Source organism: Gopherus flavomarginatus, chromosome 4, assembly GCF_025201925.1.
Source record: "Gopherus flavomarginatus isolate rGopFla2 chromosome 4, rGopFla2.mat.asm, whole genome shotgun sequence".
NCBI classification, from domain to species: Eukaryota; Metazoa; Chordata; order Testudines; family Testudinidae; genus Gopherus; species Gopherus flavomarginatus.
The window spans coordinates 120,881,422-120,908,359 of NC_066620.1; the positions used below are offsets into that span (position 1 = coordinate 120,881,422).

The 26,938-nt window shown below is 41.1% G+C and overlaps 2 protein-coding genes across 5 annotated transcripts in view; one reads left to right on the plus strand and one right to left on the minus strand.

Moving 5' to 3' along the window:
- HDDC2 (HD domain containing 2) overlaps window positions 1-18,254 on the plus strand; it is a 40,810-nt gene extending 22,556 nt beyond the window's left edge. The window contains exons 6-7 of one of the 3 annotated variants that reach the window (XM_050949930.1): window positions 4,253-4,388; window positions 17,445-17,522. In XM_050949930.1, the coding sequence (XP_050805887.1) occupies window positions 4,253-4,347 (95 nt within the window). In that variant the 3' untranslated portion in view covers window positions 4,348-4,388; window positions 17,445-17,522. Of the gene's footprint in view, window positions 1-4,252; window positions 4,389-17,444 lie in introns of all 3 variants that reach the window. The other 2 variants (XM_050949928.1, XM_050949931.1) reach the window with 2 other exon arrangements.
- The window catches only part of TPD52L1 (TPD52 like 1), an 88,228-nt gene that overhangs the window by 3,161 nt on the left and 58,129 nt on the right, over window positions 1-26,938 (minus strand). Inside the window, exons 4-7 of one of the 2 annotated variants that reach the window (XM_050949921.1) lie at window positions 13,902-14,003; window positions 7,076-7,090; window positions 4,813-4,851; window positions 2,253-2,313 (exon numbers count right to left, since the gene is read on the minus strand). In XM_050949921.1, coding sequence (XP_050805878.1) covers window positions 2,253-2,313; window positions 4,813-4,851; window positions 7,076-7,090; window positions 13,902-14,003 — 217 coding nt within the window. The remainder of the gene's footprint in view (window positions 1-2,252; window positions 2,314-4,812; window positions 4,852-7,075; window positions 7,091-13,901; window positions 14,004-26,938) is intronic. The other variant, XM_050949922.1, reaches the window with a different exon arrangement.

Consider the following 26,938-nt stretch of genomic DNA (forward strand, 5'->3'; position numbering starts at 1 on the left):
AGGCACTTGATACTGAAAGAGTGGCCACAGCTATAACCATCACCCTCATCACCACAGTGCTGAAAAATCATGGCTCAGTTTTTCCCTCTTGTTCCTTTGTGCCAAGGGAGAAAAACAGTGCTGGGATACAATGTGTTTGCTGTGAGGGGTTGGCATGGACTTCAGTGTTGCTCTGGCTACAGGAGCTGACCCCTTACCTAGGACTCTGGGGTTAGGGGACCTCAACTGTGAGACTGAAGAGCTCCTAGATAGTGGTTTACTTGCACCCTCAGCACTCAACAACATGGGATGATTTAGCTAAGGCCCTATTTGCCTACTTGTTCCAAACTCAGCAGAATGAGATCAGGCTCTCAGTGCCTGTTCCTCAGGCAAATCAGTGTCAGAGGGTGATGCCTTCAGAACTGCCTCTAAGAAGTGAGTGGAGATGACTTGCCTGCATTCATTTGGTGTAGTTGACACACTGGGCCCTGGCTGAAGCAGACCCTGCGTACATTTGGACAGTGAGGGAGCAGCAGGAGGTGCACAGCTTTCACCCGGTAGACTTGGCTTTGGCCATCTTAGGTAGGCCCTCAACATTGCAGGAATGGTTTAGTGGAGCCTTAACAAGGAGTATAAATACTGAACAGGGCTAAAAAGCGTAACACTAGCTCTGGTAACTACCCTCACTATAAGCAAATAATTATTTAAATTCTGTACAAAACCCACTAATCTTTTTTGATGGATAAGGGAAACTGACATGAGAACAATTATAAATGTAAAACAATTACTTGAGCCCTTGCAATTAATTGCTTGAGCCTTTCATTACAAATTAAGCATGTATAGGGGATGATAAAGATTGAGCAGAGTGTACAGACAGCCCCAACAGACAGTAATTCAAAGCTCACTCATGTACAATGCACAATTTTAAAGGCAGCAAAGAGTCCTGTGGCACCTTATAGACTAACAGATGTATTGGAGCATGAGCTTTCGTGGGTGAATACCCACAAAAGGGTTTCTTTTGGGTGACGGTGGCAATTGAGCATAGAGAGGGAAGTGAAAGTGTAGTAGGAGGTGGAAGGATACTTAAGGCACTGGACTAGGACTCTGGAGATCTAGGTTCAGTTCCCAGTGCTGGCCTTGTGTGTCTTGCTTCCCACGTGTAGAGTGAGGCTTTAGTGCCGGTAAATTCAATAATCAGATATTATAGTGATGTATGGGCCATAAAAAAACCTATAACCAAAGTACTTTGAACATCTGAAAGATACAAACAACAGAACAGCTCTAAGAATTTATTGGATGGAAGTGTTGGCTCTGGAGCACCCAAGGCCAAGCCCAGCCCTCCATTAACTAGGAGTTACACCCTCTTCCTCCAGGTCTGGACTGGATAACATTTCACTCATTGTGTACATGAAACTAGATTTCTCTATATATTTGCAGCCTTGAGTTTTAGTTGCAATTTGTATTTGGGTAATAAAGCCATCTTCTTACTAACCTAAGGATATTTACCTGAGTGTCATAACAGACACTGGCACTCATGCAACAAACACTGTCAGTTCTTCTCAAGGCTGAAGGTTGATGAATATAGCTCTAGTCAGCACAAAGAATGCACTTTGTGATCCAACTGAACCTTTACACCACACAGAACCAAGCAACATTTTTTATGCACACATCTTCATCAGAAGATGAGATGGCTTGGAAGATGGCCTCTCTGCTCACCCTCCACACAGTGCAAAGGCTAGCGCCTTCTAAACATGCCATGCTCTGCTCTGTTAATGTGGTAGCACCAAGAGGTGCTACTGCCTCATGTCTGATATATCAAGTGTTGATCATCAGTGTAGCCCAAGGTTGTCATTATCATTTACCTTTCCTTCAGTACAGACTTTTACACAGTTTTGAGGCAATCCAGAGGAAAAATTGACATTAGCTGGGAAGTTAGTACTTGACATTTTAAAGAACGATTCAAAACTCTGGACCAGATCCAATGCTGGTGTAAATAAGCATAGATCCATCCATCAGTTCGCACCAGTTAAGCACCCTCACTGTTTCAATGGGGCATTGGTTGAGACTGTTTATTTAAGCTGAGACAACAGAGTTTGGTACTCGGCATACCACAAGCAAAGAAAGAATATTTCTCTGCGTATTGCCTTCCTTTTCTTTCATTGCACTACATTCATGGAAGGATGAAATCCAATCTGCCTTTGGCACAAATGACAGTGATGACTAAGCTGTCACTTTAACAAGCACAGCCACACAACACAGCTCCTAATCATTACCTTCAGGCTGCTGACAGTGGTCTCAACCTTCTCCTCAAATGATTTGAAAGTTGGAGAATTCCTAGGAGGAAAAACATGATAAAAAGAAGAGAGTCAGTTCTGAACCTAATTGTGTACAGTAACAGCACGGTTTATTTGCCCAATTTCTGCTGGACAATGATCCCTGCACAGAGCGAAGACTGGTTGTCAGTGTGCAGCCATACATCAATAGTGTACTACTAGCAGATGCTTGTGCTGCTGTCATTCAAATCCAATTACACTAATCTGAGTAGTATTTTTTTAAGCTACACTCTTGCAAGAGCAGAATCTGTGTAATAATTTAAACGGAGTATTTACTATTCTATGACAGCTACTCTATGCTGTGATACATTTATAGTATCCTCCTAAGAGCCATGGGACTGCTGGCCTTAATTCTGCATTTCCTTGATTTTATCCATTTGTTTTGCCCCACTGAAATAAACTTTTTTTTGTCTGTGAATAGTAGAAAATTCAATGAAAATGACTTTTTTAAAAAATATCATTGTAATTTAGTGCCTGATCCTGCAAAGTGCTGAGTGCCTTCAATTCCCATTGCTTTCAAATGGAAACTGGAGATCTCAGCCTTTAGCAGAATCAGGCCCTTGGGGCTAGAGACACAAAGAAGCTGAGCCATGGAAGCACTGAGTATTGCCACACCTAACTTTTAGGCATCTAGAAAATCACTGGGATTCACAAAGCTTGGGTTAAGTTCCTTGGCTTCCTCTGCAGTGAGGACAGGCACCTCATGGGGTTCACAAAAGCCAGCATGCTAGGAAGCTCCTTGCCTAAGCTAATCAATGGGAGATGCCAAACAGGTGTGTGCTAAACCCTGCCCCCTCTAGGAAAGAACCACCTAAGTTCCAGCTGCAGAAAGGTGCCTCTTTCCGCTTGTGATTCGCAGCAGCAACTCTCTCACACGTGCCTATGCCATTTTGGCAATAAGCTGGAGGGAAGAGAGAAGGAGAACCTCCTTCATAACTTGTGTGTAAATTCGTTTGTGGGGGCCCAATCCAGTAGACAAGCGCTGAGCCTGCTCACCAGATCAGGGCCTGCAGGCGCGTTTGCAGAGGAATGCCATTTTCCCTTGGTCCGTGCATCATTCTGAGTAGGGCGTCTGGACACCGGGCATGCGGCTGCAGCATGCATGTACACAGACAGAAACAGGCGCCTATGGAACTTTTAACAAACATGTAGGTGCTGACCAGTTTTAGACACCTGTATGGTTTGGAAGCAGCTGTGCAGGGGTTTTCTGAATCCCAGTGGGACCTGATTCTGGGATTTAGGCATCTAAAATACCTAAGTGGCAATAAGCCCTTAGCATGCATCTATCTGCACTCAGTTTAGCCCCTAACAAAATCAACTGACATTCTGTCTCTGACTCCAAAGAGGGTAGAAATGAGCCCTTTGTTTGAGTGAGAGTCATGGGTGTGAAAATACCTTAGAACAAATAAAATGTACATCAGGGATCTGATTTTTTGTTCAGTACAAGTGACAGTCCTCTTGCCAGTCAGTCTGCTAACTGCAGGATATTTTATTCAAAAACCAAATATAGCTTTTTAATTTTTTAAATGCTTTTGATTTTTAATATTGCCGGCGGAAAAGAAAATGTATCGATCACAATCATGCTGTGGGCGTAAGAGATGTGATAAGCATATGCTCGGTCTTAGGGTGAGACGTGGATCACAGTCACCCAAGCAGGGGGATTAAGGTGCTCCCTTGATCTCCTAGTTGGGCTACTCCCATCATGGTTACAGCAACATCCCTGGGGCTACTACTCCCTATCCATGCAGATAGGTGGGGTATAGGCAAGCAGGACTGGGAAGTGGGAAGAAACACGTTGGCCAGTGCAGCTGAGCCAGGAGAAGTAATCCTGGAGAAATAAGAGGATGGCACAGTCTAGTGCCCTCACTGTCTGCTCCTAACTCCACAACTTCGCCATTAATTTACAGTGTTCTGATTTATTAATCATGACTGTCTAACAGACTTCTCTGGCACCACTACTTTCCTTTGGGTACCTACTGCCCTTCTTCATTTACTGCAACAAGTGAAGAGGAGACATGGTCTATTGATCAACTGATCCCTGTAAATCCAACAATATCGAAGCAGATATCTGAGCAGGTATTTAGTCCTTCGGGTTTATTTTTTCATTTCTATTTATTGAAATTTGTGTAATAAAGATACTTAGAAACAAAAAGGGTCAGATACTCCTCCCATTGACATAATAGCACAGTTCCTAGATGCAGTGAAAATATTTAAATTTCACATTCGATAATATGGATCTATAAACATCCACTGCCTCAAATTCTTCTCAGCTCCCTCTCATCTAACAGCACATAACAGTACTTTAACAGTCATAAATCAAAACCACCAAACAAAGGCCCAGTCTTGCAGCCCTTACTCAGATGAGTAATCCCATTGATTTACATTAGCCTACTTATGCAAGTAAAAGCTGAAAGTTCAGGACCACGAAAAGCAAAGCCCCAAATAAAGTATGTATGGTTTTACTTCAGCTTAGTGTATACAAATAATGTTGGCACATTACCTCATAGCAGGCATACTTATGGAATGGCGAATAGAGTAACTGCCATGTGAAAGCGAGAGAGAGGAAAGAGAAAAGACAGCACTATAAGCAACAGTTTGCAACATGATCAGCACACAGTATACATGGCAATGTTTATTTTTAATTCAGAAGCGCTGGTTCTCAGCTCCTGCTGCAAAGAGCTCTCCTCCTCACTTTGAGCACAGATGTTCTGTGCCCCACCATCTCTGAAACTGATCAAAAGGCTGAATAGGGCTCAGAAGAATGGCACAGAGTATCTCCTGCTAAAAATCCAATAATGGAATCAAACCTTTTCAGTTCACAAAAGCCAGGCATGCGCAAGCTAATATCATGCAGAGGGGTATGAAAGTGCCTTTGTATTCCCTGTGAAGGGTAAACCCTGTAAAGAGCTCTGTAGGTGGTGAATAAATGGAATTCTAGGGTTTCATGGTGAACATAAAAACTCTCTTTTATTTGAAATTAAGAATGGCTCCCAACTATACCCAATATGTACATATTCAGGCTAGGAGTAGTTCATATACTGGAGGATTATGTACTGTGCCAAAAATCCATTTATTGCTACTTTCACTATTGACAGCCAAATCCTGATCTTACTGAAGACAATGGGTGCTTTGCCTTGACTTAAGTGGCACCAGGATTTGATCCTGATCAACCAAAGTGATTATAACAATTAAGACACAAAAACATTCACATAAATTTTACATTATAGTGTTCCTTATAAATTGGACATGCACTTGCATAGTCTATCTATGAAACTGCTCTAAGCAGGGGGAGGAAATCACACACACATAGACATAAAATTAAAAATCAGACATGGAAAAATCTATTTGGTTATATGAACCCAATGTAGGCATGTTCTCTATTGTATATTTCCTAATCAGTCAAGACAAGATAGTTTAAAAACTCTAATATACCGTAATACACCAATAACCATTCAGTAAGAAATGCAAAACAAGGTTTTAACATTCAACTATTTCACACCGCTTTTAAACTTAAAGTACAAACCCTACAGCCCAGGCATTCCAAAAATGCAGTGGATCACGTTCTCTTTTCCTGAACCCCCTACTAATGCCTGCAACCATTAACAATCCAGGTTAAATGAAACAAGCATATTTTCCACTTTGTTCTTGTGCCACGTAGGAAAGAAGCAGAAAACTGGAGCTATCTGAATAATTTAGAGCAGGCTGCTCATCTACTATCAGACACATATCAAAGATAAGCTCTAAGCAAAAAGATTATTTAATCCAAAATGGCATTAAAACATGATTCATTGGGAGGGGCCATGTGATGGATGCCATGAGTATGGAGAAAATTTGCCAAGTTCCTCATACCAATGCAATTTTATTTTCTTTAAAGAAAAATAAGGAAAGTTTATTCTTGCCACTCCAAATTATTGAATTCATAGGATGAGAGGAGCTCTGGCCTAAAATGGTGACTAGGGCAACTGTTAACATCACATGAAACACCTAAAAACTCTAGTGAGTTTATTAAGAAGGAAGGGCCTGTAAGGCTGTGGGAGCTTTAACCCGTTAGGTGTGGAGCAGAGTTTGGTGGAGAATGGTAATTCTGTTTCATGGAGTTTCAATATTTGGTTCCAGTCTGATTCAGAAACACTCCTCCCACCCCCAAATTTTAATATTTGCTGTGAAAGGGAATCTGACTCTACTGGGAGCCCTTAGAACATTTTGAACATAAACACAATTTTAATGTGCTTTGCAGGCTCAGCACCTGCTGATTTTTATTAGTTAGGGCCATGTTCCACCCTTGGACGTGTCTGCAGGACTCATGCTGAAGGCAACAGGAGTTCCTCAGTATATCTTAGGGCAGGACTTGGGCATTTTTGTTTCACTTAAAAGATGGTAATTAAAATCAGTGATATGACAGTTACTGAGCTTTTGTTGTTTACGCTCCAACCTCTAAAAACAAGGGACAGTTGAGATAACAGAACTGTATGTAAATGGATATACCTGAGAGAAACATCTTTTGAACTCATTCATTATGTGAATTTGAGTCTAATCTATCCAAGAATGTAGTAAACAACATTCTGAATCCAATCTGAAGGTCTTTTCACATACTCCAGTCATAACCCCTCTAGGTTCACCACAGTGTAAAAATCAAGAGGTTTTGGCTGATCTGGAACATGTTTTTATCTGGGATAATAATGTTGAAAGGAAAGAGGGCACAGTGTTAAACAAGCCATACCAAAGTCAGCTGCAGTATTTATGAAAAGCAATATGCATCTTACCCAATCGAATGTGACCTAGGAGGGCAGCATAAAGAGAGAACAGCAAGAGTTAAGAGTTGGCATAGTATGAAGCAAAACATGGGTTAAAAAAAAAAATCCAAACAATCTCCCATTAAAATGCCAAACAGTCCTTGGGAGAAAAAGAAAATCATATGCATCAATTTCTTGACACTTGGAGAATATGGATCAGTCAAAACTCCTTCAAATATACCTTCACCTACTGCTGTGTTACATAATCAAACAAATACTTGGCATCTACCCGAATCTAGAGTATTAGTCCACTAAACCTTGTGCTGTCTCAGATGGTTTCATCTTCATTAAATCACTGTTGGGACAGACATTCTTGGGTTCAATGAGACAGCACAGTACAACACACTTACAACCAACAAGGCTAGGACATAGGACAATTTTTATTGAGGGGATTTTTTTTTAAATGAAAATAGTAAATAAATAAATAAATATTATTATTATTATTATTAAGCATTAACATTAAGAAACTTGTGTTTTCAGAACTGCCAGCCAAAACAGTGCTTAGGACAACAGGAATAGATCTGCAGTCTCTAAATCCACAAAGCTGCCCTAAATAATGTTAGGAGCTTGTCTGACATTCAGTTGATCTCTGGACAGGGGAGCAACATATGGCTCCCTTCTGCCCTGTGCATATGGGGCATAGCTGAGAATCTAGAGCGAGGTCTCCTCATTCATACTTATTCTCCTCCTACAACCCAGCCCTATTTTTTCCAAGTCCTCATACGAGTAAGAAAACAGATGTGCAAGCGCCTTCATTCCGCATGGAGGGCTATGGCCAATGCTTAGCTTTACCCTTGTCACCACACATGGGTTATCCTCGTGCTCCTTGTTGTGTGCTGCACAGGGACTTCTGGAATCAAAGCCTTTATATTTTCTCAAAGGAGGTGTTTGATAATCCACTTTCCAGATGATTGATAGTCAAAGTAAAGAGCAACTAAATGATCTCCTCCTCAAACCCCTTGTAACCTTTTGGGACACTCTCTCTTCCCTAGATGTATCATTCACTATCCAAATATCAGCCCTACTAACACACAGTCACAGATATTCCAAATTAACCTCTTAGCACCAAAGGCAATGATTTCTGGGACTGAGTGCTAAAGTTTTAAAGACTTAAGGGAGATCCTGTCTTCTGAGACAGTCAAGATTGACATGATCTAGTTTTGTATCAAAAAAACAAAACACCAAGAGATTAATATTAAAGAAACTATTATCCACAGAAAGTTTGCAGTATATATAAATTGTCTCTTCCATTTGGATTTAGCTTAATCATACTGAAACACGGCTAGTGGACTGTGCATTTAAGCACGGCTCTGGGCAAAGGGTGTTGCATAAATTACATCATTCCAGTCTCAGGAGGCATTGTGCCTCAGAGATGCCCTTCTCCAGGTTTTACACTTGCTGTGGAGAGGGTGGGTATGAATATGTTGCTGGCTTAGATCAGTAGAAGATTACGACACCCTCCCAGAAATTCAGCTGATATGCTGAGCAACCACAGTTCCCACTGAAGTCAATGGGAGTTTCAGCTGCTCAGTATGTCTGAAAATCAGGCCACTTATTTAAGAGCCTAAATATGGAAGCAGGTGCCTCACTTTGAGCATGCATGTCTCAAGAGGTCAGTTGTAGCTAGAGCTGTTGAGAAATGAGGATTTTTCCTCAAAAAAAGTTTTCATGCAAAAAATTCCTTTTTAAAATTTTTCCCTGTAGGAAATTTTGAAAATATGGAAAAAACTGTTTCAGTTCCACTTTCCCGCACTTTCTGACTGGTTTGTAACTGGCAAAAGGTGGATGACAGCAATAAATTGGGAAAAACCTGTAATTTTGAAACAAAAAAAATCCAAAAACTAAAAAAAAAAAAAAAAAATCATTTCTTTTCCTCCCAACATATTTCATTTATAAAAAAACTGGAAAAATGAAAAATTTCATTTTCAATGATTCTTTGTTTTCCTATGAAAACCCTATTACCAGAAATGTTTTGATCAGCTGTACCTGTAGCTTTTAGAATATAAAGTTCACAAATCTAAATGTAAAGTAGTATACGTCTTCTTTCCCCTCTTTACATTCCTTCCTTCATTTTTTTATTGTCATCTTTAATATGGTGACAATTTGAGTGAGCATTTTTCCTGTATTGTAAGGAACTATTCTTATTAGATGTCTAACCTCCCATACACACAGTAATTATTATGTTTAAAGGCAGATTGAAGAGAAACAGATGTATTTGAAAGAAGATGAACAGTCAGCATTCTTTAGTATTTAAAAAGTTGCACATATTTTTTTCCTGATTTCTGAAATGCCAGTTTATTCTGGGCACTTGTGCAACATCTAACACAAGGGGCCCTAACTTAATCCTAAGTAATAATTGTAATAATAATACTTTTTAAATGTTAATAAAGAAAATTAATTCTGCCAATACCAATAAAAAAAGGAAAACTGCTCCATAAACTGCTATAATTCTTCCATGCTGATGCAGAATGTAAGCTCACGTATCAGTTAGTTGGGATATTACATTGTATAATTAATGAATTTTCAATTGGAAAAGGGAAGTGTGCGCCATTTTCTTGTCAGTGGTCTTAAAAATCCAAGGTACTACTATAAATAATGCTGTACAACCAAAATAAAACCTGTGGTGAAACAGTCTGCTATATACTAACAGAGACTTCTCAAATGATCTCTGCTGAGTTTACGATTGGTGACATGGCTCAATGCACGTTATTGGGCTACATGGCTTGTTTCACTTTATGCAAGATTTTAAAGGAAGAACTCTACCATCCCATCAGTCCATACCCATGGAGAGTGTACAAACTAAGGGCTATATTGTAATTTGGAGTACATCCCCTTTGTGCCATGCCGGGGTAAGTAAAAGCATGCCTATGCTCCTACATGGGCTAGCCATATTGTGGCTTCGGGTGGGCTGGGAGAAGCAGCAGCATTTGCTGTGAACTGGAGGAGTAGCAGATGTCTGGGGAGTGAGCAGAACTTTGCCTGGCCTGGTCCTGGAGTGGTGGAACAACATGCTACCCCTTGCTATGGGCTTTTTCCTTATGGCACAATCTAGTGCTAAGTGACACAGGGGCTAGATGCTACAAAGAGTACATAGAGTTGGTCAGCAGCAGGAAACAGCCACACTATGCCTTACAGCACTGAATGCACCGCGTGTGCAATATAATAGTCTCACAATGCAATCCCAGTATTACCAGAAATATAGGCAGGACAATTAAAGACCACATCATTCACTGTCACACAGAATGAAGCCAGGACAGTTAAAGATAACGCATATGACAAACCAACAACTGATGAGCTCATGGATTTGGGTGTTTTATTGAACATGACTGCATGGAAGTTACTGACATGTGACATTAATGGATATGTGGATTAATGTCACATATACTGACCCTGAGCTCTGGAATCTCCTGCTGGCTGATTTAGTAAACAAATCACTCTATAGCAGTGGTTTGGTTGCCAACACCAGGACCTGCCCACAGGATGCCTATAGTAGCAAGATACCTACCTACCATGTATCTATGCAATAGGCACTATTAACACAGTCTGTTCTCCTGCATAGTGGGGAGGTGGTGTCCATTACTATTTCTATATGGCTTCTCCACTCTTCTGCAGTGTAACAATTGGACTCCTGACCTTGTACTGCAACATGGACACAGGCACTGACTTATATTTTTCCTGGTGGGTGCTCCCCCCTGCTCTGCCCCTACTCCACTTCTTCCCGCCTTTTCTTTTACTGCCACACATGCTACATATTACACAATGCTGCCCTTCCTAGTGCTTTCTCTGAGAATTTAGCTGCTTGAGGACAATAATGGAACAGGACCTAGGGGAGAGCCTAGCACAGGCCTTGCTCCACTTTACATGCTATTTGGACTATTTTTGATAGACTTTTTTGTAAATACTGTCAGGGGTAATCATGGTGGAATACTCTTTTGGATTATCTACTGGGACCCTGCGTCTTCAGGAAAAAAAGGGGCGGGGGGGGAGGGAAGGACACGCTTCTGACAATGCCATGCAAAATGATCAGTCCGTTTTGGGCTCAGGAAACCGCTGGGAGGCATGTTCTGCTAATATTAGGCATTGTGAATAAATCAGAATGCTTTTACAGTCAGCCCTGGCTTTTGAGATTATTATTGAGTGAACATTGGCCATTTGTATCTGTGGTGCAGAAAGCCACTCGCTCAGCCAGATCCACACATTGAGAGCAAGGTCGGCTCCAGGTTTTCTGCTGCCCCAAGTTGCAAAAAAGGCAAGCCATGGCAGCGTGATTGCACAGCTCCACTCTTCGGTGGCAGGTCCTTGACTCTGAGAGGGACTGAGGGACCCGCTGTCGAATTGCCACTGAAGACCCGGACGTGCTGCCCCAATAGCAGTCGGAGTGCCACCCCAAGCACCTGCGTCTTTAGCTGGTGCCTGGAGCCAGCCCTGCTCAAGAGACAAGGAGGGAAGAATTTGGGAAAAAAGTCATACCGTGCTGAGACCTGACCTTGCTTTTTACTGTAGATTCTCCAGTACTCTAGAATCTATTCCTATGAGACTAACTTCAAACCCAGTACAAAGCATAAGGAAAGGAATTTTGACTGAGAAATGCTGAGTACATGGAATCTTTCCTACCTGTGACCAGGTGCCAGTGCAGAGAGACTGGCAGTCACTCTACACCACTTTTCTAAATTCTGGATTATAATAGTGGCAAAGGGCTTGTCCATTATGCAGAGTGTGTGCCCAGACCCTGGCCATAAGCCTAACATGTCATAACCCCACTCACAGCAAAGCAGAGCTCAAGGGGTGCAGATTTCCCTTATGCAGCCTCTGGCCTCCCCTTTCTTCATGTTGAACAGCAGCAGTGGTTCTGGTGCTTGCTAAGCCTTGCTGTGCTGGGAGGGGACTAGGGCGGGAGTATCAGGATTTACCAAGCTTTCAAAATTAATAAATAAGTAGCAGAAAAAAACAAACAAACAAAACCAAACCTCTTATTTGGCTGCAAAGAATTATGCACAAAACATTCACAGCAAAACCTGCCTGCATTTGAAATACTATAAATTGGGTTAATGCTGCTATTCAACTATATTTGCCTTAGTCATGCATTGCTCAATTACAACAAAAATATTTGTGCAATAATTTGCTGATTTCTCTATGAATTAAGGCTCTTATTCTGTGAGGGTGCAAGGGTCCATGTGGCTCCAATGGCAAGACTGGAGCATGAAATCTGGTTGCACTAGTCTACCAACAATTGAGAAAATATAATGTAGTCTTGATTTCCCCATTGTATGGTGATTCCATTTTTAAAAATATATCTATTTTGGAGTTTTCAATAGTGCTACTTACACAACTGATATACAGTAAGTGATTCAAAGTACAAGAGTATCTTGTACAGAGCTCTTCCCCCTGTAAATATCTGAGTGCTGGTGAACTGAGTTGCTATCAGATATTTAGCCTTTCTGCTCAATTATATGATTTGCGCACACATTTCTTTTGAGTTAGTCCACTAACTTTCCCTTTGAAAGTACGGAACAAGGCTTTTTGTGCTAGGACTTAGCAAATCTAAAATGTTAAGAAATTTAGTGTCTGCAATATAGAAAAATACATCAGGACAAAAAGCCTATTAACAAAAAATGCTGGAGGAGAAATTCTGTGAGCCTGCTCTTTTTTTTTTTTTTTAAACTTCATATTGTTTATAGTTTCTTCCTTTGTTCCTTTATTCTGAGAGATCCTGGTGAAATTAACAATTTTTAAAGATAGGCTTTAGCTACCTGACAGTGTAACACTCAGCTGGTGTGTGAAAAGCACAGACCCTAACAATTTCATACTAATATGTATTATTTTCAATTAAAGTTCTTTGGATCTAAACAATCCCAGCAGTGTTTGCAACCAAAACTTTGCCGACTTGTGCTAGCATGTGAAAACTGGAAAGTGAACCTGAAATCAAAGTCTGGTTTCTACACAGACTAAGCCCAATGAACTACAAAGAACAAGCAAACAGTATTTTAAGAGTCTTTGTTTAAAAAAAAAAAAAAAAATCAAAGGTGCCACTAGTAATTCTTAACGGGCCTGAGGACCAAGATGAGCAACCTGAGGTTCTGCACTAGTGGCAAGTATTGGGCTAGGTGCCTTGTTGGCCTTTAGGGCTAGAAAGGAGAATTCTAGATCAGTGGAAAGGGAAGATTCCCAGAATCCCAATGGGTCAAACCATACTTGCTTCTCGCTCTGGAAAGGCCCAAGATATCAGATACATCTGAGATTCCTTCATTTTAATTCAGGCGAATGTCTTGGTCTTGCAAAGAGATCCATGGGCATGTGCGTGTCCTGCAAAGAGTGCCATCGAAGTCAACAGGACTCATGTGGAAGTAAGGGTTTGTACCTCCACCTCTCCACAGGCTCCATTCTTTTTATTTCTTGCTTTTTTTTTTTTTTAAATTACACTAGTGTATTTCTGGAGTGAGCTGATGAAAGTGCCCAAAATGCTTTTCAATTTATTTTTCGCCAAGAACAGTGCAGAGGCAGGCCTGTGTTCTTCGAAAGAGGTCTGTCTCTAAAAATCCATTTATGAATACAATTAGCTGTTTTCCACCCGTTTTATCACCTCCCTAGGTTTGTAAAGTTATTTAGAAGGGATTCCAAGTTGCAATACCTTTTCTTTCTACCAGGACTCAACAATTTTTTCCTTTAAATGTAAAATCACCACAACGAGTAGTATCGGCAGTAATTCTTTCTAAATTAGGGGTTAAAGTAAGACAAAAGAACACTTGGCAGGTTATCTCCCTTCCCCCGAAATAAAATCAGAAGAGAATTTCTGTACCTCATATCTCCAAATTTCTTGCTGATGGCTGTTCCTACATTGCTAATAGCTGCTGTTGCCTTCTGTCCTGCATGGCTCAGAGTGTCGTGCGTTTTCTTGTAACTAGAAATAAAAGCAAATAGTGGTCAGTCATTCATATAAAAAGAGATAACAAATGCTCATCTGTTCTGCAATTCATTTTTAGTCTCCATATTTCTAAATTTGAAAAACGTTCCTACTAAGAGTTAAGAATTGAGATGGTTTGTCAGGTTAGGATGTACAATGCAGGCTTCTTACATAGCTTTCCAAATGCAGGCTGACCCTAATAGGGCCACATTTCCTTCCAGTGGAGTGAATCTCTCCCTGTGTCCCCTCAGAGAGCATATCCTTTGAATGGGTTGGTGCAATCCATTTAAAGGTGAAATGCAGTCATTATACACCTTACATTCTGGAATATATTTTAATATAATGAAAATCAAAGGTTTATAGAAATATCAGACACTATTTCACTAAATCCATCATTGTAAAGTGAGGGGGAAATTGTCCCTCAGCAGCAGCTGCTGATATTGTACTGATATACATCTCAGCAAAAAGCCTGAAGATACAATGTAGGACTCAGAAAACAAATCTTCTGTTTGAGGGCATGGGAAAGCAAGCAATCTCAAAAGCTGTTGTAAATTTTACTACAACTTGACTTATAACCTATATTCCTGGACACATCATCAGAGCTGATCAAGTAACAAAAACAACTGAGTTGACATTTTAGCAATTTTTCTTGCATTTTTGGTCTAAATACAAAGTTCCTATAAAAAAATCAATTTTTAAAAAATGTCAACCAATATTAATTATTAATATTACAATAGAAACCTATTGTAATAGAAACCTAGCCACAAAGAGCTTGCAATTTATAAAGACAAAGTGTGTCATAGCCAGTGAAAATCAGGGTGATGACCAGCACATGTATTTTCTTTTTATATTATACACACACACACACACACACACACACACACACCCCGTAAAAATATACTCGTTCATTACCCTGTTAGTTCATAAGCCGATCCCCCAAGATGGTTAGGTAAAAATAGCAAAAACTGTATGACCCGTTCATAAGCCGACCCTATATTTCAGGGGTTGGCAAACTTTGGCTCCTGGCCATCAGAGTAAGCCGCTGGCGGGTTGAGACGTTTTGTTTACTTGGTGCGTCTTCAGGCACGGAGCCCCTCAGCTGCCAGTGTCCGCGCCACTACCCACAGCTCCCATTGGCTGGCAACGGCGAACCGCAGCCACAGGGAGCTGAGGGGCTGCATACCTGCAGACACTCCAGGTAAAGAAAACAACAATGTATTAGATATTCAATTCAATGCTTCCATAGAGTTTAAAATCATCATATTTTGGTGTAGACTCGTTTATAAGCCGACCCCCACTCTTTGATGCGTCACTTTTTTTTTAACACCAAAAATACATATATATATACATACTCGTTCATAAGCCAAATATTTTTGGCTTTTTTATATATAAAAACTAAACTATATTTAAAAATTACCCTCAGTTGCTCCTATACAGAGTCATTGTCTGTGCATTTTTTTTTTAATCATCTGCCGCTATTAATATTGTAACCTGGTATTTAATCCTTGCATCTTACTTTTTTAATTTTAAGTGTTGCTTACTTAGGGCTTGATTCTGCTCCACTGAGGTAAATGGCAGTACATCATTGACTTCAATGCGAATAGGCACGAACACTTATTGCAAAGGAAGACTAGCTTAATTCTCTCAGTACTACTCTATCTCATTGGACTATCAAAGTAACAGCTTCACATTTGACTGTTTTAAATATATTTATGTATATATTTAAAACACGCCCTAAAATGATTTACTTATCTTTTCAATTAGGTAAAGTAATGCCAATCTTTTGTGTTACACTTTCTGTTATTCGTTAACTACTGAAGGAAATAAAAATGCCCATAAGATGAAAAAAGGCTCCTGATGAAATCTGGACAGCAAGTGCACATTCAAAGCAGTTTTGAAATCTTTCTTAAATCACTCATGTAATGTATGGCACATGTGTTCAGACACACAATCTTCTTAATTCACACACTGCTGATTTATAGGACATGCTTTGACTTGTCATGCTTTCATTTCCCCTCAATACTGTTTAACCTATGAATTGTGAAACAGTTTATCATTCCACTTTTCTGCACTGACAGTTCTTCTGTTGAGCAGACAAGTTCTGATCACAGTAAAGCCACCCTCTCTAGGGTATAACATGACATTTTCAGTGAAGCAAAATGAACCCTGAATTAGGAATACTGACCTAACAAAATGAAAGCACTTACAATAAATTACCTTATACTCTGTCTATATTGCTGAAAAAGAATGATAGAAATGAACATGAAAGCATTATAAATATTATTTTGTTGGTCTTATTTATCCTTTCAGCACATACAATAGAAAAACACACACCAGAGATCAGTTGGGAAACCTCATTGCCTAGTTCCTTCAGCAGAAAATTGTTTTCTTATTTCCCATACGTAGGAAAATAATATAGCTTCGGCAGGTGGGGGAAATGGGGACGAAAAATAAAATAAAAAATGGCATTCCCATTTACCATATAGTATGTCATATATATTACCCATATTGCCTCCATATGTCTTATAGCATACAATGATAAAAGCAGCAGAATTAAGGCTGCCAGGCAAACCCTGCTCCTTACTCTGGTAAAATCTCAAACTTGATTACCGCATGGTTTCCCAATGAACACACTTCGGTTATATATACTCCGTACCCCCTAAAAGGCAAATGTTTGCCAGATGATTCAGCAGATGACAGTTCTAGAACTCCAGTGCTCTGCTCCTGCTCTCAGTAAGTGACATTGCTATAATGACTGCAAGTGCTGGAGAAAAAAAGCAACTTGCAAAGGAAAGAATAGGGATTACACCTGGTAATGGTTTTCTTTTTTTAAATGGTATGTAAAGAACACCCAAAAGTTAGTTTGTTTTTAAAAGGGTCTCGTCTCATCTTCCCTCCCGACTCCTGCTTGTTTTTCACCTTAAAAATGTCAAGAACGTCACATTTTTTGGTTTGGGTCTTACATGTGTATTGTGAGCTCTCTCAGCACTGTATTGAAAGGAGGTGGGTGGGAATGCTGAATCTTTAACAAAGCAATCTTTTCTCCCAGCTGCATATTTGGATATTTGAGCTAAGTAGGTGTTACCAAAAAACATACAAAAGCCAGAGAGCTTTAAACATTTTTAACAAGAATTACTTCCCCTCACATATTATCACATTTAACTGCGTGGCATCTCCAATACCATAATCTTCCCAGCACTTCTCCACAGACCTGCTCCAAAGTCAAAGGAAGGTCTTTCCAGTAACTTGAACGGGCCTTGGATAGAGCCCCAGCTGTTTAGAAAGCCTTTCAGGAAAAAAAGATAGACAAAAGTTTTACTTTTCAACATGATAAACAACTTGGGGGTGAAAGTGGACCCTGAGGAAACCTTGTAGGTGTCTTTATACATCAAAGAAGCTAAAAAGGGTACAAATCCATTTGCTTTTCCTCATTTTCAGATCACCTTTCAAAGGCACGTTCAGGAACCAGATTTGCTATGAGGACTTGGATATCTGGCCTTTCAACCTCCAGGTCATCAATTCAAATCCACCACAAGTCGGTGACAGAAGGTTTTATTTGACAGTTGATTGATAACATCTGCCAAATAAGTTGGAGGTCTCATTCAAATTCACAGAAGACAGAGGCTCACCTCACAGAACGCCATCAAAACTGGCTCCACAAGGGGGTGCCTCAGCAATGAGAGCAGGACTGAATAACCATGGCGACTGAACCCTCATCTTGACAGGGTTGCCAACTTTCTGACTGCAGAAAACTGAACACCCTTGCCCCACAACCTGCCCCTTCCCACGGGCCCTGATAGCAGGCACCGCCCTCATGGTTCCCGGCCAATGGGAGCTGCAGAGCCGGTACTCAGGCAGCGTGCAGAGCCTCCCTGGCCACCCCTGCACCTAGGGGCCGCAGGGACACGTCGCCACTTCCAGGAGCCATGCAAAGCCAGGGCAGGGAGGGAGCCTGCCTTAGTCCTGCTACGCTGCTGACTGAACTTTTCATGGCCTGTTCAGTGGTGCTGACGGGTGCTGCCAAGATCCCTTTTTGACCAGGCATTCTGATTGAAAAACCGATGCCTGGCAACCCTATGGTGGTACCTAATCCAGGGGTTCTAGCACACCAGTGGAGCAAGGTAAGGAAGCTGTACTTAGTTTGTGAGCTCTTTGGGAGCTGGCACTGTCTTTGTTCTGATTTGTATAGCACTTAGCACAATGGAGTCCTGGTCCATGACTATGGCTTCTAAGCACTACTAAAATAAAATAAATAAAGTAATAACTGCTGCTTCCTGTGACAAGATTTTTTTTCTTTAGATAACTGGAAGGTCTGATTCTTTAGTGCTGACAATCTGGCACCTTTTACAAAAACACCCAGGTCTCATTAAATGATGGTATGTGTTCAAAATGGAGAGATGCTATTTTATTAAAAGTATTCTTTCTAATTTGTCTTATTTCTTTAAAAAGTGATTCTCCCATTACTAATGCCTGCTTTATACCTGTGTAATTCAAATGACATCAATGTTCCCTAGTGCAAGAGAGCAGGATTGGGTCTTAAAATAACTTTTTATAGCTCTAAGTGTACAGCCATGTGGTTACGTTGATTGTCTTAAAAAAAAATCAAATACACACATTCTAGCATCATGGGAAAATTCATTCTTTCACAATGAAAGCAAAATATACCCCAAAATAATGCATTTTTACACATTGTGGTTGAAATCTGGGCTCTGTTCAAGTCAACAGAAATTTAAGTTCCCTCTCCAAGATACTGCTACTGCTTGCTAGGTTGATGCTGAGAGTGACCAGTAATTTTTCCCCTGCTATATAAATACTAAATGCAATGGATCACAGACATCTAATGCTCCCCTCCCCTCCTTTCCTCCAAAAGGATCAAAAGCCTGCCTGCCACATGGAATTCATTCTAAACTCTACTTCTGATCTATCACATACACCTCAGAAAAGCCCCCGGAAAGTTGATAACATTTTATAAATATGCTGCTGATTATAGACAAATTCAGAAGCTACAATCCAAATTTGTCAAATTCTCACACAACAATTGATTTGCATTTCAAGGGATTAGAGGTTATCCCAAACTGACCAACCAAAAGCAAAATGTGATTTGATGGCTCTTTTCAGTAGAGGTAAAATAAATTCCATTCTCTCTGCCATCAACTTACCTTGGTCTTAAATGATTACATTTTCCAACACTAAGCTCCATTCATCGTGCCTGCATTTTTTATTTGCTCCAGTTCAGGAAAGCCATTAAGCACATGCTCAATTTTAAGCACGTGCCCAGTGCTGTCCTAAATAAGGATGCTTTAACAAATCAGGGCCATAATACAGACTAGCATTATTACAAGGTCCGCACTCCCTGATAGTCAATAAGGAGTATGTTACACAGGAATTCATTATGGGTTAATGTAGCTGGAAGCCAAGGCAACAAACCTCTAGGAAATAGCATGTGTGTTATTTAACAGAGTGACTGTACAAAAAAAAAAATCTCACGGTTATAATTTAGAGCTGAATAATTGAATAAAACTGGTAAGCGCCTTTTCTTTTTCACGCCAGTATAAGCAGTTCTATGTCACAAACCACCCAGATGTCTTATCTATGTATGTATTGTAAGTTCTACAATAGATACATTCTGAAATTTTAAAAGGATAATCCCCGAATGCCTGTGTCCAGCAGACAAGCATTTCTTTCGTTAATAAACAAATACATAGATGAAGACAAACTCTCATTTGTGTCTATAAAAATACTACTTTGCTTAGAGCACACATTCATTCTAGGGACCAGATGAAATAAGGCAGATTGTCAGTCTGGCTAATATTACTTTTTTGTAGCTCCCATAAATACTCTGTCCTTCCTAATGTTTCTATTAGGAAGAGAGCAGCATTTGTGTTTCTAATACTATAGAGGTTACATAACACTATAAGTCCATCTAAGACTGTGATGCAAATAGTCTTTTTTGAGCTAATGACACCACCAACTCTCTGGAAAGCTGAGCTCGGATGTGGAAAAAAATGGCAGTGCTGGAGTGGGAAAGCTTTGTGAAACTCTCAAACACGGACGCGAACAATAATGAAGCCATAAATCAACAAAACAACAGGCAACACTGGCCATTATGGGGATAGGGACTTTAACTTAGACTTTGCTAAAATTACCTCAGGGTCAATCTAACACAGGGATGAAATCAAAGCTCTCTCTCTCCCCCGATTTTTATCCTCCTTTCAGATCAGATGTAATCTTTTTCACAAATGACAAGTCCACAAAGGTTAGTGGGTTTGCCTCATTATACATGGTTAGTGAATTATATGTTAACTGTGCATTTGTTAAACATTGTATTTGTTGGGATGCTTTTGGCTCCTCATATTTATATGCCTAAGTTTTTCTATTTTAGACCATGTCAGTAATATTGGTAAGTGGTGACCTCTTTAGCAGTGTTTCTGACTTCTGGGGACATGATGTTTCAGCAGCATTAATAGCATAAGCCAACTCTTTTCAAATTCTCGTGTAACATACACTCACTTGCTGTTGGATTTTTTAATACGCTTCACAATTTAAATGTTTTTTAGAAGCCTCTAAGGGTAGCAACGAAATTCAGTATTCAGGTTAAGAACTATAAAGGCTAATTCAAATTTGCTTTGAGGGGGAAAAAAAAATGTAGAATAGACAGTGTTTATTAATTACCTCCCTGGACTGCCGAATGCTCATAGCTGCCGAGTCATGTGATCTATAACAGCTTTTCACTATTGGCCTTCAAGCAACCATTTATAATGACTTGGTAAGCACTGACCGTGTGGGATCTGTGGACATAAATGACAATGATAAACTCTTAAGATGGTCAATAGCTGGTCAAAAGCTGGCTGAAACCTGGCCAGATGACCCTGAGTCTTCAGACTGAGAAGCCTAAGATGCAGTACATTTAGAGCAAAGATATTCAAGAAACACTGGATCACCGACGTACTTGTTAGTTTCACATGGTAAATTCTTTAGGCCTCTTCATGCTCACAGTGATGTAAACCCACTGAGTTTAATACAGTTACTCCAGATTTACAGTAGCCTATGTAAGAGCAGAATCAGACACTGATTTCAATAGAATTACTCCTGAATTACATTAAATTATAAAAATCAGGCCTCCTGTATTTAAGGCATCAACATTGATTTCATGTTATCAGAGGAGAGGGAATACATGTCAGGGCGGGTGAGGTTTAAAAATAAGTTGTTGTCCATGTTTTATTTTACCCTGCATGCTTTATCCAAAAAGGGGTTTAATAGCATGGCACTTAAGCAAATATGGTACATGGATCACTACCAGGATTAATCTGTAAATTAAATTGACCTGGCTCAATCTGAGTATTTCCAGTATTTACCTTTTGTTATTTTGTTACCTTCAGCTGTAGCAATTTAGTTTAAAGCTTTTATTTTTTTTTTAAATGAAATTCTCAGTTTCTCTCTCTCTGCAGGATATAGTAACTAGTGATTCCAATTACCTTCATGATGATATTATTGGAGGCAATTTTACAGCAGACATGCACCCTATAGTTAGATATTTTTCACTATTTACAGGAAAATAAACTTATTCATGAATTATTGTGCCACTGTGGCGCTGGATAACTTACCTCCCAAGGAGCTAAATTATCCTCCATATGTAAAGTAGACTTACAGTATATTTTGATATCATCACCTAACGAGCTTGAATGTTATGTAACTCTTCTCTTCTATTTGCATTGTCTTGAAATATGAGAACAAGGCACTATTGCTGATTTTTATGGCAGACTTAATTCAAACGAATAAAGGGAAATATTGCTTCACATAATATGTAATCAGCAGAAAATACTGCTTCACACAATGTATAGTCAGGCTGCCCATATTTATGTCACCATTGAGTTACATACTGTAAGTGGATACTTAAAATGACCAACATTTGCAATTACACAAAATAAAACAGGATAATCAAATCTCATGCTTCAAGGTACCAGCTGATCTCATCAGGTCAGGAAGGAATTGCTCTTCAACTGTCAGAGGAAGTTTGACCTTCCTTTGAAGACTCAAACATAAGGCAGTAGAACGAGGATATCAATATATTATTTCTCATCTCATATGGCAAGTCATCATATCAAATACATATTTGGATTTAAAAACTTGCATTCTATGGAATTAAAAGATAACACATTAGTTAGATTAAGAATTGGCTCATTGACACATCTCAAATATAGTTGCATCAGCGACTGTGGCTATTTCTAATGGGTCACCCAGGATTGGTTCTTCGTCCAATGCCATTTTTAAAAAAAAAAAATCAATGCTCTAGATGAAATCTTTGTTGATAAAGTTAACAGGTAACACAAAGATTGGTGGGACTGAAAATAACGAAAACAGCTTACTGTTACAGCATTATCTGAATTTGCATGGTTCAATGGTCACAATCCAACAACATGTACATTTCACCATATCAAGTCCCTGCCACTGCAGGTACCTCAAGCAATGGTGACACCTTGGTCTCTCCTGTTTTATTCCTGTGGCACACAACAGTTTGGTCTCCTGAAGACTGAAATGCTTAGTCTAGCCCAGGGGTCGGCAACCTATGGCATGTGTGCCAAAGACGGCACGTGAGCCAATTTTTAATGGCACGCTGGAGCCTGCCCGGACTCCAGCATGCCATTAAAAATCCTGCCCAGCCTCGTCCGCTCTCCTCTGCCCTCTACTTCCCCCATAGGAGCAGAAGCATAGCCATGTGCACAGGGTGGGCAAATGGTCCCACTCTCCCAGCACGGCAAGCCGTGGGGTCCGCGCTCCGGGGCCGGAGTGCCGGCCGAGCGCAGCAAGCTGCCGGCCCCTCCCCCGCCTTCTCCTCTCCCCTGGAGCCCTGCCGATGTGTGCAGCGCTCTGGGGGTCGGGGCTGTGCGCTCCCGCGGGTCAGCGTTTGGCTCCACAGGGGGGCAGACATGCTCCCTGCTCCACTGGAGCGCACACACACACCACACCCTCTGCCCTGCACACACCCCAGGCCCCTGCCCTGAGCCCTGAGCCCTGTACCTCCCTCATACACACCCACCCCTCTGACTCCTTCATCCCCCCCACCCTACCCCGACACCAGCACCCCCACCCATACTCAGCCCCCCCTCTGCCCTGACACCTATACCCCCCAACATACCCAGCCCCCAGCCCTGACTAAAATCCTCTGCCCCCAGCCCTCTGGGTCCCAGCCCTGCACAGCTTGCTGCTGGTCTTGGGTTCTGGCTGATGGACCCTTGCCAGCTGGGGTCCTGGCCGCAGGCCTCGCTCAGCCCTCTGCCAGCCTAAGTGAACAGAACCCCAGACCAGCAGCAGGCTGAGCGGGCCAGCAGCGTAAGATCAACATTTTAAATGAAGCTTCTTAACATTTTGAAAACCTTGTTTATTTTACAATACAACACTAGTTTAGTTATATAATATATAGACTTATAGAGAGAGACCTTCTGAAAAACATTAAAATGTATTACCGGCATGCAAAACCATAAATTAGAATGAATAAATGAAGACTCGGCACTCCGTTTCTGAAAGGTTGCCGACCCATGGTCTAGCCCAATTTACTGTATAAGGGTAATTGAGTGAAATTAATGGCCTGGGATATAAAGGCTTAATGAGCTAATGGTTCCTTCTGGCATTAAATTCTATGCAACTATGAATAATAGTGTATAATATTTTTAGATTAGCTTCAGTAAAATATATAACATATACTGTTAATTAATGTACCTTCATTTTGCTAATGACATTCAGTGTTGTTCTGTTTCATTCTTTTCTGACAAAGAATAATCCATTATGAGCTCTCCTCCATGATAAAGATTTCACGAGATGCAAGATGATTCAAACAATAACAAAACCATACAAGAACAGAGCCTGGTTGCACAAGCCATGTTTTACAAAGCTTGCTTCTTTTTCTGTTTAAAGCATTAGTCAGCTTAAGAATGAAATGCTCTAGAAAGAATGTAAAGCAGCTGTATTTCTGGGAAACACTTGATTTGATAGATATTTTGCTGGGATTTCATGTAAAAGCAGAGGGCTGACTAAAGCATTAACTAATATTTCATTTGATCTTTAACGTGCATGTAAATGATGTGTGTTGCAAGTATAGTCTATTCTAATAATCCACAGTTAAGAACATGTTCTTAAGAATGTCAGAGTGACTGAGCTTGTATCTTGCCATCTCATCCATGCAGATAAGCACAAAGGTTTATCAATGACCTAAACTTAATTCCCACTTTGCTACTGAGTGACAGCAGCTCTCTCTCCTCTTCCTACTTGGAACCTATTATAGCATTTACAGGAGCAGTGAAACCAAAATGTAATTATTTTGCCTAATATAGCATTCTAATTGTCTCCAGTGATGGCCATCTCAATAAAATGACACCTGGAAAAGTCTCATCAGGGATTGATTAAAAAAATAATAATCTGTATTTAAAGATAAAGAGAAACTCTTTTATCGGCATTCACTAGCACTGCTCTAGTTAAAGCTGTATCAGCACTTTCAGGATAAATCGTTATTTTCAGGGATTTATAATTTGGATCAACACTTTCAAGGGTCAAATTCATAGCATCAGTTGAATTAATCCATTTGTACCAGGTCAGAATATAGTCCTTAGCAGGACCGGCTCTAGGCACCAGCAAAGCAAGCACATGCTTGGGGCGGCACATTTCCAGGGGCAGCATTCCTGCCGACATCTTCAAAAATTCCAACATCAAGCCCCAGCTCTCCTCGGGCAACAAAGTGTCAACCAACTGCCTGGATGTGGCGGGCAGCGGCCCTCCGGGCTACTGCTACAAAGTCTGCCTGACCCTGGAGTCCGCCAAGAGTGACTTCATGTTCCTAAAGCCCTACAGCCCGAGGAACAATGAGAAAGCCGCCAAGAACTTACCAGGGCCGGGAAGGAAGCCCGGAGCAGCCAGTAACACCGTCAGTGCCGCCAGCCAGGTAACCCTGAGCTTCAGTACAGCTGGTGGGGCTCACAGAGACGCACCGGGAGAGAGTGCCATGAAATACCCCTCCAAGGGTTAGCCCAGCTTTCCCTCTTCTTCTCTCCCTCCCCCACCCCCTTGGAAACAAATCTGAGCTGGGAGAAATCCTTTCATTCAGGCGCAACTTTTTAAAGATAATTACCTGACCCTTTGATCAAGTGGCAGTGTCGGAATTAGCACCCGTCAGACAGCAGGTAATTCTCCAGTGTGCTCCTTACCCATTTCAATTAATGATTTGGGGAACATCAGACTCATTTGAAATGAGCGAAAGTAGGAGAAAGCGCTCAGAAGCAGCAGCCCAGCTCCTAGTAAGACTGAAATACGGAGCGTGCCCAGGAAAGTCAAGGGCTGTCATCTCCAGAGATAACTGTCCCCTTTTGAGAGTTCTCGCTCAGCCTCTGATCGGGGCTGCACAACCCTGTACCCTTCCCTCGAGACCCAGATGTGACACCAGGGCAGCAAAGCACACAGTGATTTAAGCCTCTTGAAATTTCACTCTCTATTCTGTATTTCCCCTCCACACATATTACAGGCGGTATGAGTTATTCCGGCGCTCTAGTGGCCCATGGGGCTTTTTAGCTCCTTTGCCTCAATAAGAAATTCAGGCAGACACACCCGACTCAAGCAGGTTCAGATGCAGTCATTGCCCAATGCTGCATCAGTACCACACCCAGTCAAACCCCCCCCCCACAAAACAACAACAAAAACTAAAACATTGCAAAGTGCAAACATATGTAAAAGACAAAAACAAAACCAGGGGGTGGGGTGGGGTGGCAGGCAAAATTTTTTTTTGCTTGGGGTGGCAGAAAACCTAGAGCTGGCCCTGGTCCTTAGACTGTAATTTGGAACAAAAAAACAAACAAAACCCAATCTCTCCCACACAAAAGTTATGCCTGGCAGAATTTTTGTTTTCACTAATGTGTCCTCTCTCCAAATATATTAAGACAGATGGAAATTACATGGGCACTTTGAAGGGAGAATACACCTCAAATCATTCAAAGGAATTATTCCCCAGTTTGCCCTCACTCATGGAGAAATCTAAAGAGAAGGCCAGAGCGTCTGGAGACTCACGTACGGTAGAGTATACAGCAATCACTGAGCGTGACAGAAACTCAGGCACACATCTTCAAGCTAGCTTTGTCTTGCTGGCTGGGCTTGCGGATCAGCGAAGCTGCAGCAGTGCATGCTTCAGTGTGGGCTGTACAAGCCTTTCCAGAACCCTGGGTAATTCCTCGGCTGTCTTGCCCGGGCTGAAGTGCGTACTGCCATGGCCTCACAACTCTGAGCAAGTTACATTAAAGCTAGCAGTATGGACACCCTGGGATGGTCTCTTGGTGCAGTTCCTTTTCCCTTGCTCCCTGTAAAATGGATAGGGGGCTCTGCCCACAAAACTTGCAGATCCGCCAAAGGCTAGTACTGTGCATACAACATTTTGTGCTGCCTCTTGGGTCCCCTGCCTCAGCTCCATGACTACACTGGTGTCATTGAGTAAAATTCTGGCCTCGCTGAAGTCAAAACAGTTTTGCCATTGATTTCAATAGCCAAGATTTCACCTACACCTCTACCCTGATATTACGCTGTCCTCGGGAGCCAAAAAAATCTTACTGCGTTATAGGTGAAACCGCATTATATCAAACTTGCTTTGAACCACCAGAGTGCACAGCCCCACCCCACCCCCGGAGAGCTGCTTTACCGCGTTATAGCCGAATTTGTGTTATATCGGGTCACGTTATATCAGGGTAGAGGTGTATAATATCTTTCTGGATCATCACGCAGGGCAGGAGGGAGAGCTGGGGGAGAGAATCCACAGGATCATGAAGGGTCCACTGAGACATTAATACTAACTGTTATTTGTAATACTGTCCACTGTCCTGTCGTATTTAAAACTGTGAAATGTTTTGGGGAAACAACTGGAAGATGCAGTTGGCGATAAGGCGCAGCTTATATCTAGTCAG